Raw genomic sequence first — 16,581 nt, forward strand, 5'->3', positions numbered from 1 at the left:
AATACATAACAAGTAAACTTGCCACAAACTTTCAAGTTTGTGATGCAACATTGCGTGTTATGCGTTTGTGAGTTTACGTTATTTGCAGCAAAATTGCAGTGCAAGTTTCCTGCAACCTTTGCGCAGTAGAGAAATATGACAGATGACTGATCGGAAGTTATTATATTGAGACAAAATTATTCGAAATGAAAAGTAAAAATGGTCCAGAACGGAAAATTTACATTGGAGTAAGAGAGACAGATACACAGCCTGTCTCTCTTACTCCAATGTAAATTTTCGTTCTGGAAATTTTTACCAAAGGTGTAAATGCTCCCTAACTTACCGACAGCTGAGAAGCTTTAACGAACACGGTGAGTGAAAAGAACAACAATATCTGACTATCTCTTTTGCACTCATGATTTTCTGCTTTCGGTCGACGTATTATTCTGCCCAAATGGGAACGCACCCTTATACCGACAGAGGTATAAAGGTGAATGCACAATAACTTCGCGAAAGTCGTTCCGCGAACGGAGATCCATAAGATAGAAAAGGACACAACTATATCTCAGTCCTTTTCTAACTCATGTTTCACTTTCGCAAAGGTACTGTACACTGGCCTTATACTTTTACCCCTTCGAATTGAGAACTAAAAAGAATATCTAGTTGAGAACCTTTTTTTAATGCTCTAGTATGAATCGAAAACATCCCCCCTCACGTACCTATATAGTCTTGGTTTTGTGCGCAGTACTGTGTATTGGTTCCAATGAATATAAATATTATGCAATAAAGCGGCTTAAATATACTGAATTTAAGAAAAGAAGGGCATAATGTGAATGTAACTATGGTGAATAATCGCGTGTAATTGCTTGACAAATAAGTGTATATCATTTGAAAGTTCTGTTTACGGAAACTGTACATTTTCAATCTCTCTTTCGCGGGTTCTACAGTTTCTTTTCATCAACGAGAAATGTCAAAATGGCGTCTTCTCAGGACGCTTGGTATCTATCGCTATTAGGTTTAGCTGAAAATTTTCGCACTTCTAATCCGCCAAATATAAAATCATGTATACAGTGCCTCCAAGCAGTTTTCAACTTCAGGCCACCTCCCAGGGTCGAAGCAAGAACGCATTTACAACTTGGAAATATATTGCTTATACATACAAAAAACATTGAACTTGCTCGTTCTCATCTTGAGAAAGCTGTTAGTATTCATTTTTTCTTATTAAACAATTTTTATTTCTTTATTGTGAATTTATAAATGAAATTTGTATAAAGAGAAAATTCAAAAGTACCTTTAATTGGGAATAAATTACATCGACTACATCCGATGGTTTTCTAACCTATTTTCGTATTTTGACATTTGACAAATATTACATATTTTGAAAAAAGTTTTTTATGAAAATCAGCTTCTTTACAGTGATTGATGATTGTGAATAGTGAGAAAATGAAGTTTTTAAAGGTCCAAATTCTTTGAATTGTTATAAAGTTGTTTTATTATTTAATTTTTTTAGTGGAGGCTAAGTCAAAATATAAACACATTCGATGACGTCAAGTTCGAGGCAGCAAGTGTTGTTGCTGAATTGTACGATCAACAACAACAGTCGAATTTGAGTAAACCAATTTTAAGGAAGGCCATAGAACTGTCACAGCACAATGTCTACTGGCATTGTAGACTTATTTTTCAATTGGCGGTAAAAACATTTTTTAATCATTTAAATTAGTTTTACGTGTCAAATAGCACAAGAAATAACAACAAAAATTCTTTATATCATTTTTTTCAAAGAACAATCGTAGAAGAAATTTTAAAAAGAAATTAAATTGAAATTTGGAAAGATTTTAATTTTGAATAATGTTAATTAAAAATTTTAAACTTAGTTCTTTTAAAAACTAGCAAATATTACGCGCGAAACGAGATATTCAATTTATTATTGTTATGCAAATTAAAAAATTTTTTTATTTTCAAATAATTTCATAATCAAAATTTAAAAAATTCACTTATTAAGTATAAAATTAATTATTATTGTTCATATTTTCAAAAATTTTAATAAAATTTCACGAAAGAATTCAATTATTTTCTAAAATTTTAGTAAATCCTTCTAAACAATTCAATTATTTTTTTAAATAGTAAAATCTTTACAAAAATTCAATTATTTTCAAAACAATTTTAATTGAATTCCTTAGAATTCAATTTTTAAAACAATTTTTAATATATTTCGAATAAATTCAATTATTTTCTAAAATCTTAATAAATCCTTCGAAAAAATTCAATTATTTTTATAAATACTAAAATTCTTTGCAGAAATTAAATAATTTTTATAACAATTTAAATAAAATTACACTAAAGAATTTAATTATTTTCAAAAATTTCCATAAAATTCAATTTCAACAAGAATTTTAAAAATTTTCTAGAAAAATAATTAAATTATTCTCAAAATATTTTTAAATATGTTCTTTAAAAAAATTGAAAGAATTCAATTATTTTCAAAAAATAATAAAATTCTTACGATGAATTCATTTATTTTGAATATATTTTTAATTTTAATAAAATTCTTTAAATAAATTCAATTACTTTCGAAACAACTTTATTTGAATTTCTCGAAATAATTTCATTATTTTTAAATATTTCTATAAAATTCTTCATAAATAGTAAAATTCTTCGCAATAATTCAATTATTTTTATAAATAGTAAAATCCTTTGCAGAAATTCAATTATTTTCAAAAATTTTAATAAAATTCTTGGCAAAATTCAATTATTAAAAAAAAATTGTATTAAAATTCTACGTAAACGTTTAATTATTTCCATAAATAATAAAATAATTTCACAGAAATTCTATTATTTACAAAATTTTTTATAAATTTCTTCGCAATAATTCCATTATTTCCATAAATAATCAAACTCATCGTAGAATTCCAAATATTTTTAGTTCAATTTTAATAGAATACCCCGAAAAATGTTATTATTTTAAAAAATCTTATTTAAATTCGTCAAAAGAATTTAATTATTTAAAAATTTGTTGATAACATTCTTTATGAGATTTTAATATTAAGAAGCATTCGATTATTTAATGTAAATTATTTATTTTTGTATTTAAATAATTGAATTCTCGTAGAATTTTTTAAGAGAAATTGATTTAACAGTGAATTTCATTTAAAATTTCACATAATTGAATATTAAAAGCATTATAGCGTGAGTTTTTAGAAGTAATTGAATTTTGAAAAAGTTTTAAATTGAAATCTTTGAAAATCTGAATTTTTCATATATTTAATTAACAATTCTGTAGAATTAATTTTTTTTCAAAAAGTTTAATTGAAATAATTGAATTGTAAACAAACACATTTGAAAATTCTCAGAATGTTTTTAAAAAATTGTTGTAAATAATTGATTTAAAGAAGACTTTTAGTTAAAAATTCTAGAAAATAATAACTGAATTGAATTGATAAAAATAATTTTGAAGAAGTTTCAGTAACAATTTTTTAATTGAAATAATGAATGAATAAGTTTAAATTTGATTTCAGCAAATCCACGCGTCGGAAAAAGACTTTGTCGTGGCAAGCAGTCTGCTTGCAGTTGGTGTGGACTATTCTCACATAAGTAGTGCTAATTATACTCGAGTTTTGTTTCTATTAAGTAGATGTATGCTCATGTTAATAGACAAAAAGATTGTGGAAGTGCATCCACTGTTAACCTCAGCCGGTCATCAAGTTGAAAATTGGCAAGGTAGTTCCTACCAAAAAGAATATCTTAAAGTCTACTACTTGGTTCTACAAGTTTGTCATTTCCTAATGGCTGGGCAGGTAAATTTTTCATTTAAAAAATAGACTCAAATATTTATTTCAAAGCTAGAGAAATAAAATTGAATTTTAAATAATTATATAAATATTTTTTTCAGGGAAAGAGTGTTAAACCTTGTCTGAAGCAACTGCAACAAAGTATACAGACAATCATTTCCCCAAATTGGCCCTCAGACGAAGTCATAACCGGCTCGAACATTGGTGACATGTTTATTTGGATGCCAAAGGAACACTTGTACGTTCTAGTTTATTTGGTAACTGTTATGCATTCAATGCACACAGGTTACATGGAGAAAGCACAGAAGTACACTGACAAAGCTCTCACGCAGATTGAGAAACTTAAATGTGAGATTTCTTTTCCAGTAATTCAAATTTATTGACATTGAGAAAAATAAATTGCAAACATTAATAAAACTAATACATTTTTTTTCAGTGTAATTTATTAAAAATAATTGTAATAAATGTATAATTTCAAAAGAAATATCTAATGAATTGATATTTAAATAATATCAATTCTCATATTTAAAATACAATTCATTTTTCTCGATGATTCGCTCGATTTCTTCGGATAATTTTGAATCGTAACAATAAAATTATCGTTACAGTTGTGGAAAACAAACCAATTCTTTCTGTCTTTCAACTAATGTTACTCGAGCACATAGTGATGTGTCGACTGGTTATGGGAAATAAGAGTACGGCCCTTGCAGAGATTTCGCAAGCTTGTCAACTTTGTAGGCAGCAACCAAAATTACTTCAGGGACATAGACCTCAGCTGCATACGCTCATTGGCTTGTATGCAATGTCGATGAACTGTATGGAAGCGGCGGAGGCTCAGTTTTTGGCGGCGTTACGAGTGAGCAGTGTAATAGATTTAAAAAAAAATTTTCGCCCATATTTAAACAAATTTCAAATTTAATAATAACGATAGTAATATTAATCATCATTGTTACCTTTTTTCTTTTTTACAGACGACAGAACGAGAGTTACAAACATTTGCCAATTTAAATCTCGCTATAGTTTATCTTAGAACAAAAAGGGATCAGGAATTAGGGACTCTCTTGGAAAGAATTAATCCTGAATCTTTACCATCACACTCGCATTCCTTAAGGGCGGCGGCATATTATGTTCAAGGACTTCAAGCATTTTTCGGTGCTCGCTACAATGAGGCAAAGTGGGTTTCTCTTTTTTGGTTACCTAGTTATTTTTTGCAAATTATCATCTACTATTATTAATTTTTGAAAATTATTATCTATTATTATTAATTTTTGCAAATAATTCGATGTACTCTAGGAGGTACTTGAGGGAGACGTTAAAAATGGCAAATACAGAGGATTTGAACAGGTTGACTTCGTGTAGTCTTGTTCTTCTTGGACACATATTTCTTTCTCTGGGCAACAATCGGGAGTCAATGAATATGGTGACGCCGGCAATGCAGTTGGCTTCCAAAATTCCCGATGTCCACGTACAACTTTGGGCGACTGCAATTCTTAAAGGTATTCTTTCATTTTTTTTATTCTTTTCGGCATCAAATTTGGATTTAGCTTTTTAAAAAAAATCCTAGTATCAAATTTGAAACTAAAGTAGTAAGATTAAAAAAAATGTGATTTTTTTTTTAAAAATTCAACTTTAATCAAATTTTTTAAAACAATTTAATTATTTACAAAAAAATTTAATAAAGTTCTTCACACGAGATTCAATTATTTTTAATACATTTTAAATTAAATTCGTTGAAAAAATTTGCAAGAACTCAATTATTTTCATACATATAATAGTTTTCTGCGGAGTAATTCAATTATTTTCAATTCAATTTTAATAAAATTTCTCAAAAGAATTAAATTATAAGAATTTAATTATTTTCAATACAATTTTAATTGAATTTCTCAAAACAATTTAATTATTTTTACAAAATTTCTATAAAATTCTTCAAAACAATTAAATTTATTTTCAAAAATTTTAATTAATCCTATGTAACAACTCAATTATTCTTTTTAATAGTAAAATCTTTGCAAAGATTTAATTATTTTCAAAAAAAATTTCACAAAAAAATTCAATTTTTTTCTTAATTCGTTAAAAAATATATCAAAAGAATTCAATTGTTTTCTAAAATTTTAATAAATCATTCGAAACATTTCAATTATTTTTTTTAAATAATAAAATCTTTGCAAAAATTCAATTATTTTCAATAATATGAATAATTTCTTTCACAAAAGAATTCAATTTTTTTCCTAATTTGTTATAAAATTTTTGAAAAAAATTCTATTATTTTCTAAAATTTTAATAAATCGTTCGAAACATTTCAATTATTTTTTTCGATATAAAATCTTTGCAAAAATTCAATTATTTTGAAAAAAAATTCACGAAAGAATTCAATTTTTTTTCAATTCGCTATAAAATATTTCAAAAAAATTCAATTATTTTCACAAATTTTAATAAATCCTTCGAAACAGTTTAATTATTTTTTTTTAATAATAAAATCTTTGCAAAAATTCAATTATTTTCAATAATATGAATAATTTCTTTCACAAAAGAATTCAATTTTTTTCCTAATTTGTTATAAAATTTTTGAAAAAAATTGTATTATTTTCTAAAATTTTAATAAATCGTTCGAAACATTTTAATTATTTTTTTCGATATAAAATCTTTGCAAAAATTCAATTATTTTGAAAAAAATTCACAAAAGAATTCAATTTTTTTTAAATTTGTTATAAAATTTTTGAAAAAAATTGTATTATTTTCTAAAATTTTAATAAATCCTTCGAAACAATTCAATTTTATTTATAAATAGTAAAATTGTTTGCAAAAATTCAATAATTTTGAAAACAATTTTAATAACATTTCATTACAGAATTTAATTCTTTTTTAATTTTTACTATTTTTCGAAAAAATTCTATTATTTTCAAACTTTTTAATTAAAATATTAAGAAAACTTTCATTATTTAAAAAAATTCAAAGAAATTCTTCAGAAAGAATTTAATTAGAATTTTCAAAAATTTTAACAAAATTCTTCGAAGGAATTCTATTATTATCAAATTTTTGATAAAATTCTTTCTAATTTCGATGATTTTTAATACATTAATTTAAAAAAAAAGTATTTTAAAAAAATTATTAAAAAAAGTTGAGAAACAAAAAAGCAAATAAACAACACTTTGTGCTGCATTTATTTTAAATGCAAAGTGACTTTTTTTACACAAAAATGACAAAATATATAATTTTGTATTTGCTTCAGATTTATACAGACTTTGTGGGGAACCAACAAGAGAGAATGATGCTTACCAAATGCACTGTAATTTCTCTCAAACGCTGCTGAAGGATCATTTCCAAAGTACACAAATGAGTGAGTACGCGCTCATTCAATGGACTGAAGGACCAGTGCCTGTTTTACCCAACAATCCTCCTCCTTCCACTTCTCAAGCGATTCTTTAACCCGAATAAAAAAATTCTATTCCCTCAAATTTACTTAAATATTCCAAATGTTCCGTTGAATCGGTTACTCTTGGGGAAAATGAAAATTTATTTTCATTCTTTGGGAAAAAGAAAAAAAAATTCATTTCGTAATGAGTCATTTTTCATAGAAACGTCACTGAGATACATTTTAACTGAGAAAAAAGGAGTGAAAGAGAGAGAGAGAGAGAGAGACCACATATTTTGACATCCGTTTGTAGTACGGTGATCCATTTTTTACAAAAAGAAAAATAGTTTAGCGCAATAATGTGCTGTAAAAGAAATCAAATATAAAAGATCGGTTTATTTTTCTTTTTTGCTATTCTATGTTTTATAATTATACGTATTGTTTTTTTTGAAAAAGTATCAAACCATTCAGTCATTCATTAAGAGTTTGTTGAGGGGATGAAAATTATTTAATTGCTTCTTCGAGTAGATTATTACAAAATTTATTAATAACTATTTTAGTCAATCTTTTTTCAAACTCCAGCCTCGGCAAAAATTTATTTGACAGATTTCGAAAATCGAATTTCGACGAAATTCTTAGTGACAAATTTGTAGTAGAAAAATACTAATTCTAATTAGTATTCTAATTAGTAAACTTTACTAATTTACTTTGTACTTTTCTACTACCAGTTCGTTACTTTCAACTTGAAACAGTTGCTAATTTATTTAATAAATAAACTGTTATTTATTAATATTTAAACTGTTCAGTTAGTCAAGAGTGACTTTTTTCATTTAAAAATGAAGAAATTAATGAAATTAAATTATAAATAAAGAAGGTAAAGAATATTTTGTGATGGATTGGTTGTTTTGATTTTGATTGATATTTTTGTCATGAACTAAATTTCCCAACTAAGTAAAAATAGATTTTGTTTAGAAGCAAAATATGATCGTTAGTATACTAGATTCTAATTAGTAAAAATTTTAAAAGTGAGACTGCTTATTTGAGAACAATAACTCCCAAATAAGCAGTCTCAAATAGCAGAAAACCTGATATATATTCTTTTGAAAAAAAACGTATTTATTAATACGTTCAGTAGAAAATGTGGTTAATATAACTAATACGTCTTATTTTTAAAAATTACTTTTACATAATCATAAGTAATCGTTTGATGTTTTGATAAAATTGAAGAAAAATTGAAAAAAAAAATTTTTTCAATATAAACTATTATTTTATTATCTAAGCAACTTCAAATCAATTTCATGACATTTTAGAGTAAATGAATTTTAATTAAACTTCTAATCTACATACGAAAAGAAATCTTTTGGACAAATAGGAAATAAGAATATTCGCTACTTTTTAAGATTTCAAAATTTTTTTAAAAAATTTTGAAATCATCATAATAGCTTCAGAAAAATTCGAAAATTTTTTTTCTTAAAAAATTGGCCATTTTATTCAACAAACAAATGATTTATAATGTTTTTGGAAACATTATTTTTATTAACAAAATTATTTGAATAATTTTTATTAACAAAATTATTTAAATAATTTTAATTAACAAAATAATTTTAACTAACAAAATTATTTAAATAATTTTAATTAAAAAAAAGATTTTCGTACTGCATGAAAGAATGAAAAAAAGAATTTTAAAATTTTGTTGTCTTAAAAAGTAGCTAATATTTTAACTCAATATTTAATGAAAAATTTCCTTTTGCATGTAAATCAATTTAAAAAATTTATTAGAATCCATTTACTTACTCGAAAATTAAATTATTGAATTAAAACTTAAAAACATAAAAAATTTAAAGACAAAAAAACAAAAACAAAAAATTAAAATATAACAAACTCTAAAGTCATCGTAACTTTTGAGGGCTAAAGCGGAAAAAAGATTGAAAAAAATAATTATTAATAAATTTTGTTAAAAAAAATCTCGAAATATCCCATGATAAATAATGTGAAAAATTAATTTAAAGAATTCACTTTCTAAAGAGATACAGTATTATGTCCTTTATGTGAGACTTTGAAAAGGGTAGTTTCCTTTTATATTTGAAATTTAAATTTTTCAATTTTATTTTAGTCTTTTGGTCAAGAAATTTTATTTGTTTTTTTAGAAAATTAAAATTAAAAAAAAGGATTTTTTTATACAAATTAGAATAAAAAAAAACTATGGTTTCCGGGCGTGTAGTTGTACATAAAACTGCGTTACCATTATTGGTACCGCAAACTCTCCAAACTGTTGCTGCTGTCGCTGCAACTATTTGTATAGTAATATAAGTCATACATTTAGTCGCCTTAAATCTATTCCGTATACTTGAATTGTTTTTTGAATATATTATAGATTTTTTTAATTTTGTACATGAATGTTTCATTTTATTTAAAATAAATTATCTATCTTTCGATTCTTTGTTCAATTTTTTGTTGAAACAAATAGTGAGACAAATTTTATCTTGAATAAAAATATTTTTAAATTATATGCTTTTGAAATTTTTTGTATATTAACAATGAACTTTGGATTTTTTGAATTGGTTTCAGTTTTAAGTATTTTACAGAATTATTTTGTAAAATAATCTAGAGTCTAGATGGAGATAGATGACTTTTTTTTAGTCTCAAAAATGTTAATTGTAATGGATATAATATAATAATTATAAATTATTAAATATATTAATTATAATTAATATTAAATACAATGAATATTTATTAACTGCTTTAGCATTATTTCGAATAATATTCAACAGTAAATAATTTGATATTCTTTATTTTAGTCACCGTAACCAGTAAAAAATGTTAAATCATCATTTGAAGTTTTGTACAGTTTCACTGTTTCATTTAAGGTAGGAATCTCGTTTGTCAAATATTTCTTCTTCCTTAATTTCTCTATCATCTTTTTTAAAAATATTTTTTTTGGATATTTCATCAATAATCATTTTCTTGTACATTCTTGTTATTTATGTTCAAAATTTGCCTTTCAAGAAAGTGCTTGAATTTTTTTTTTAAATTCTTTCTGATTAGAACAATAACACAGTAACTTTCTGTCTGTCTTATAAATTACGAATTTTTTCTTCTTCTCTTCAAAAAATAATTTTGGTGTTTAAATTTATTTATAAATTAGGCAAACTAACTAATGAATTCAGCTGTAAATCCATCAGCAGAATGAAATCAAACAGAACATCGAACACATTTCAAATATTAACAAGAAATATTTTTTTAAGAAAAAATCCGACAAAAAATCTGAACAGAAGTTAGTCAAATTATATTATTTCGTATTTTTTTCTAACAAGTTTTGATTTCTAAAACAAGTTTTTCTAAAAAGTTATGATTTCTACATAATATTTATTTTTCTGTTTGTGAAATTCTATAATTTTGAAAAAAGTTAGAAAATTGTTTAAAAAAATTAAGATCAGGAAATAGAAAAATAAAATAAAATGAAAAAAGAAGACACTTGTCAAATAAATATATAAATTTTTGGAAATTTTTTTTTTATAAAAATGATGCAAATTATTATTTCTTTTTTCTTCTTTGAAAAAAAGAACAGAATTTTGTTAAAAAAAATATTAGAAATCATAACTTTTTAGAAAAACTTGTTTTAGAAATCAAAACTTGTTAGAAAAACTTTTTTTAGAAAACAGATTTTATTAGAAATCGCTTTTTTTTAGACAAAAAGGATTCGAAAATATTTTTTTTAGAAAAAGTGATCACCTACCACATCGATTTTTACTGACAGAAAATTACAATTTTTATTTAAATGCAACTTTCATAATTATTCAAAATGTTAAAAATTAAATTCCTCGTCCTTCCACAAAGACGAATTTAAAATTTATTAAAAAAATAAATTTAGAATTTATTTTTGCTGGTTACATAAGGAAGTTCTTAAAAAGTGAATTCTTTAAATTGAATCTTCAAATAATAATCACACGAAAAAAAAGTAACAATTACTATTAACAAACTAAATCCTTTGCTTGAAATTTCCCCGCAATTTTTTTTTTTTTATTCCGGAAATTGTAATCAATTTCCGGAATAAATTTTACTAATATTTTCACTAAAATTTTTGTCGAATTTTTTTAAAAATTTTGTAAAATTTACTCCGTAAGTTTTAAAAATTGCTAAAAAAAATTCAGATTCAATTTTTCCAGTGAAAATATATTAAAATTCGCCATACGTCTAATTTTTTCCTGCATTTAAACAAATTCTGAATGGTGTGAAATCAATTTTATTAGTGACTGTCGAAATTATTATTTCTTATTTGTGTAAAAAGAAATATGTCATTTGCGTAGATGTGAACAGGACAGGTCTAAAGTAATAACTTACGACTAGTTATTCTTGTGCGTTCTGTGTTATTGTAGAAATTTTGAATGCGTGTGAAATTAATTTAAGTTTACAAATTGAAATATGTATCAGAAATCATTAATCGTTACTGGGGCCTTAACGCATAGTAACTTAACACGCAGGAAAGTAAAAAAAAAAATAAAGAAGAATCCTTCTCTGCGCGCACATTAAGTGACTAGTGCGTCTTGTAAATAGTTTCATTGGGAAAGATGTCACAAATTATAAAAATAATCTAAAGTTAGGGTTGTTCCTTAATAATTTATCCAAAGTTATTGTCTACTTTTAGAAAATTCTGATATTTTTTTTAGGAAAAAAATCCCTAATGTCAATTATTTTCTTCAAATTTTTTGTAGTATTTTATTTTTTTAATATTTTTAATTTTTATTACAAAATTGTAATAATAATAATAAAAAACAAATTGTCTGCAATTATTTTTTTTCTAAATCACTTGAAAGCATTTTGTCAACATATCAGAATTTTCTAAATATACAAATATCAACGACTTTAATTAAAATATAATAGAATGACCACAATAAAAAATGTAATTTATTTATATTCATCATAAAAAAAATATCATTATTTTTAATATTACTAATTTGAATTCTTTTCTACATTTTCTTATAATTGAATGAATGCTAGTAGTCATTTTTTATGTTTCTCTTTTTATTTTAACAATTCAATAATTGACTCGAAACTTTAAATTAGATCTGAATGTTGTGTTTGCTATACCGAAAAGAAAAAAAATTGTCGATAAATAATTTTTCAATAAACGAAAAAAAATGATCGTTTATGAAATTTACGTTTGTTTTTAAAATCAGTTTTTTGCTTTTTCTATTGTACATAAAGTAAAGATGTCAAATTGAAGAATGTTTTTAAACCAGTTGTACCAATGCGCCCTAATCGCAAGCTAAAATTGATTGAAAACCTTCCAGACTGCAATTTATTAGATTTTAATTGTTATTTAGTATTTTAAGATGTAAATTATCACTTGTTTTCAAAGAAATTGTCCCTTTGGTTTATCTGGTAAAATAAAAAACTGACACTCTTATTCTGGTCGAGAATAAACAAAATTGGAGGTAATAATTTTGTTCTTAATTTTACAACTTGAAAAAAGGATTTATTAGTTTCTCTATTTTATATTTTTTAAAATATGTAAACTCAGTATTTGAATTAAAATTAAAAGAATTTGTGCAAAGATAAATTAAAAATAAATTAAATGGTAGTTACTGCAACTGTACATTTTTCAAACAAAACAAATTAGGTAATAAATGGAAACAGTTTTGAAAAAAATGTTCAATTATTGTTTTTTGAAACATCCTTTACCTAAAATAATATATAATATGTATTTTTATAAATTGAAATTTGAGTTTGACAAATTTTTAAATACAGTTGTAATTAATATTACATAGAATGTTTATAATTCTTTTTATTAATTACACAATTAATAAGGACAAGAAGATGGAAAACAAACTTAATTAATTTTTATTATATAGAATCTTAACATGCCATCATATTATTGTAAATCACAATTTCTTTAATAAACATCGCTTGTGTTGCATCGAATGCACTGGCAAATCTAATCAATAATAACTTATAATTCATTTTTTCTTTTAATTTACACGTTTTCTACATATTTACGTACCTAGCACACAGTTTATTTCCTATACCAAACTTGCGTTGATTGCATTCGTTTTATTTTCTTTTGCAACTGCAAAATTCCGTACATCAGAGCTTCTGCCGTTGGGGGACAGCCTGTAACATTTTTTTAGGTTTAATACAAAAATAATTTGGAATTTAAAAAGGTTTATACGACCTCTAAAATTTTTCAAAATTTCAAAATAGTGGATCCAATATGACGATTATAATATTTTTTAAAAAAAAACTTCTTCATATACTAATAAACATGTCTCACTTGAACTTTTTTCAATTCGAAAATTCCATAATTCAATGAAATTTGAAAAATAAAATTTTACAGAAGTTTCTTGTCATTATTTTCTAAATAAATCGCTTTAAAATCGCTTTTATTAAAGTACTGGAAAAAATTAAATTTTCTGGATTCATAATTCGTTTAATTTAATTAATTATTAAAAATCATGGATTTATAGAAGAATTTTAGTTAAAAACACTAAAAAAATTGAATTTTAGAGAAGCTACAAATGTTTGCAGAAATTCAATTATGTTCAAAAAATTTTTTAAATTCTTGTCAAAATTTCAATTATTTTTAAAAATAATAATAAAATTTTTCTCCAAAATTCAATTATTTATTATAAATAATAAAAATTTAACAGGAATTCAATTATTTACAAATTTTTTATATATTTTTTCGCATTAAAATTTTAATTTTAAAATAAAATAAAATTTAAAATAAAATTTTTCTCAAAAATTCAATTATTTTTATAAATAATAAAAATTTCACAGGAATTCAACTATTTACAAATTTTTTTATATATTTTTTCGCATTAATTCAATTATTTTTAATACGATTTTAACAAAATTCCTCGAAAAATGTAATTATTCTTAAAAATTTTATTAAAATTTGTTAATAAAATTCTTTATGAAAATTTTGAGAAACATTCATTTATTCAATAATTTTTTCATTTTTGTATTTAAATAATTGAATTCTTATAGAATTTTCTAATAAAAATTGTTTTAAAAATAAATTTCAGTTAAAATTTTAGATAATTTCATAAATTAATTAAATTTTTGGAAAAATTTACTTAAAATTGTATTTAAAAAAATTGAAATCCTGTGAAGAATTTTATTATTTAGGAGAATAATTGTATTCTTGCAACAAATTGTTATTACATTTTCTTAAATAATTGTAATCCTGTGAATATTTTATTGTTTTTGAAAATGATTGAAATCATGTGAAGAATTGCATTATTTATGAAAATAATTGAATTCTTTTGAGAAATTTCATTAAAATAGTAGATTTTGAAAATATTTGAATTTCATCGAAAAATTTCATTATTTGTGAAATGTCAAAATTTAAATCTTGTTTGAATATAATTACATTATTCGAAAAATTTATTTTAAATTGTATTAAAAATACAATATTGAAATCTTATGAAAAATTTTATTTATGAGAATAATTGAATTCTTACAACGAATGTTATTAAATTTTTTTTGAACAGTTGAATTGAAGTGAAAAATTGTATTATGTACTTGTAAAAATAATTTACTTCTTGTGAAGGATTTTATTAAAATTTTTGTAAATAATTTAATTTTCTTTTTGAAAAATTTTATGAAAATTTAAATTATAAAACGTGAAGATATTCTTAAAAGTTATTGAATTTTAAAAGGTTTAAGTTTGAAATTTTTGAAAATCTTATGTCAGATTACGAATCTGAAGTTACTTTTATTTAAAGAGTACTCTAGAGGCAGAAAAAGAGACCAATTTTTGATGATTTGTTTCGGGAAAATGACAAGACTTTTTCCGGTCCTATGTAAATTATATCTTAGGTGTAAGAAATGTAAACAAATTTTGTAATACCTGGTACGTAAATGTCCACAGGTATAATTCTGTCGCATCCTCGAACAACAGAATAACTGTAGTGATAATAACCTCCGCCATTCGCGCAGCTTCCCATAGAAAGAACCCACTTAGGATCAGGCATTTGGTCGTAAATTCTCCTCAACGCTGGTGCCATTTTATTAGTTAAAGTTCCCGCGACGATAATCAAATCAGCTTGTCTGGGTGACGCTCTGAATACAACTCCGTACCTGTCCATGTCGTACCTTGGGGCTGCAATGTGCATCATCTCCACAGCGCAACAAGCCAAACCGAAAGTCAAGGGCCATATGGAATTCTTTCGACCCCAATTCAGCAGATCGTCCACTCGGGCCAGAGCATATTCGGCTTTACTCTGTGAATTTTGAAATGGACTGTACGGTTGTTTTTCCACTTTTTGCGGTAGAGATTCCTTCTCATTTGTCTCGGTTGTTGTTAAATTTTTCACTTGTCCAGTAATTGGGAGATGACATATTGCCGGGGAATTCCAAAGACAAGAAGTTAATCCTTGCTGAAAGTTGGCTAAATTTGGAAATCATTAAAATTAGTCGTATTCTTTCTTTGCATAATGTTACGAAATAATTAAACTCTCGTAGCAAGAAAGTGTCAGAAAAATAAATTAATTAAAAATAGAATATTTCTTAGTTCATGACTTTCTATTAAAAATAAAGTCATGAATAATGATAAAACGTTAGAAACTTTGACGTTTTTTGAAAAAAATATTTAATTAATGTACTGAAAATTACTAAATTCTTGCAAAGTTACTGACATAATTTAGAATTGAAATAAATGTTTGACAAATCTGGAAACATTGACAATAAAATACATTTCAAAAGTAAAATAAATTGACATTTCTACTAAAAGAGACAATAAATCAAAACTGGTCATGTTTAGCAAAAAAATTCTTCTATTCTCATTCAAATATATGCATTTTCATGATTATATACAATTTCATTTAATTTCGAAATAAGAGCAAGACAAAATATAAACACAGGTAAATATTTCAAGCATATTCATTTTATATTATAAAACGAAAATAGAAAGAAAAATATATACACAACAAAAACATGTGATTCTTGCAAAATGTCATTTTATAAAACTATTTCGCACATAATAATAACACTGACAAACTAGAAAATAATTATATAAGTCAAAAATATTTGCGTTCTTTATTTTTTGTATGAAAACTGTTTTTAAATTTAAAGTCACATTCCCCTTGTAATTTATTAAGTGAAAAAGGAACTTTTTATAGAGAATGTCGTAACTTTATGTGAATAGAGAATAATTTAATTTATTCATTTTTAGTAATAAAACTTGTATTAAATTTAGTGCAATTAAGAAAATTTATTAAACTTACGATTAGAAACTATGGAACGTAACATCTTCACTCACTGTTCTTTCACGTTCTAAAAACGTCATAGAGAATAAAAATCTGACATAGATAGTCAAATCATGGATCAGATGACCAGAGTTGGGAAAGTGGGTCTAGAAAAAATTCTATTTTTGTATGTAAAGGTCTATGCACAATTGGTTCGCGAATGTCGTTCGCGAAACGCAATGCATGTGTTAGAAAAGGAAAGAAATATACTTGT

General features: G+C 24.1%; 2 protein-coding genes across 3 annotated transcripts; one reads left to right on the forward strand and one right to left on the reverse strand.

Moving 5' to 3' along the window:
- The first annotated feature begins 697 nt into the window (after positions 1–697).
- LOC122510513 (MAU2 chromatid cohesion factor homolog) lies at positions 698–8,345 on the forward strand. 2 transcript variants are annotated; one of them, XM_043625221.1, is made up of 8 exons: positions 698–1,179; positions 1,490–1,669; positions 3,495–3,773; positions 3,869–4,115; positions 4,376–4,632; positions 4,739–4,941; positions 5,061–5,263; positions 6,997–8,345. In XM_043625221.1, exons 1-8 carry the CDS (start codon positions 955–957, stop codon positions 7,191–7,193), a joined length of 1,791 nt encoding a protein of 596 aa, XP_043481156.1. In that variant the 5' UTR covers positions 698–954; the 3' UTR covers positions 7,194–8,345. The 2 variants fall into 2 exon arrangements, with proteins under 2 accessions (XP_043481156.1, XP_043481157.1); XM_043625222.1 differs by having other exon boundaries at positions 4,376–4,623.
- Positions 8,346–12,937: 4,592 nt separating this feature from the next.
- Positions 12,938–16,469, reverse strand: LOC122510520 (NADH-quinone oxidoreductase subunit B 2-like). Its single transcript, XM_043625240.1, has 3 exons — positions 16,347–16,469; positions 14,972–15,511; positions 12,938–13,230 (listed from the first exon to the last, which is right to left on the reverse strand). The coding sequence occupies exons 1-3, from the start codon at positions 16,369–16,371 to the stop codon at positions 13,133–13,135; spliced, it is 663 nt and encodes a 220-aa protein (XP_043481175.1). The 5' UTR covers positions 16,372–16,469; the 3' UTR covers positions 12,938–13,132.
- Between the last annotated feature and the right edge of the window lie 112 nt (positions 16,470–16,581).

Source organism: Leptopilina heterotoma, unplaced genomic scaffold (genome assembly GCF_015476425.1).
Source record: "Leptopilina heterotoma isolate Lh14 unplaced genomic scaffold, ASM1547642v1 Lhet_7, whole genome shotgun sequence".
Taxonomy (NCBI): domain Eukaryota; kingdom Metazoa; phylum Arthropoda; class Insecta; order Hymenoptera; family Figitidae; genus Leptopilina; species Leptopilina heterotoma.

What these genes read in the sequence shown, in the direction of transcription:
- LOC122510520 (XM_043625240.1), bottom strand. Translation starts at nt 16,371, where the DNA reads ATGTTACGTTCCATAGTTTCTAATC. An exon ending in ACGTTCCATAGTTTCTAATC is followed by an intron (nt 15,512 to 16,346) that starts GTAAGTTTAATA and finishes TTCCAAATTTAG; the next exon opens with CCAACTTTCAGCAAGGATTA. An exon ending in TGTGGACATTTACGTACCAG is followed by an intron (nt 13,231 to 14,971) that starts GTATTACAAAAT and finishes AAAATGTTACAG; the next exon opens with GCTGTCCCCCAACGGCAGAA.
- LOC122510513 (XM_043625221.1), top strand. Translation starts at nt 955, where the DNA reads ATGGCGTCTTCTCAGGACGCTTGGTATCTATCGCTATTAGGTTTAGCT. An exon ending in GTTCTCATCTTGAGAAAGCT is followed by an intron (nt 1,180 to 1,489) that starts GTTAGTATTCAT and finishes TAATTTTTTTAG; the next exon opens with TGGAGGCTAAGTCAAAATAT. An exon ending in GACTTATTTTTCAATTGGCG is followed by an intron (nt 1,670 to 3,494) that starts GTAAAAACATTT and finishes ATTTGATTTCAG; the next exon opens with CAAATCCACGCGTCGGAAAA.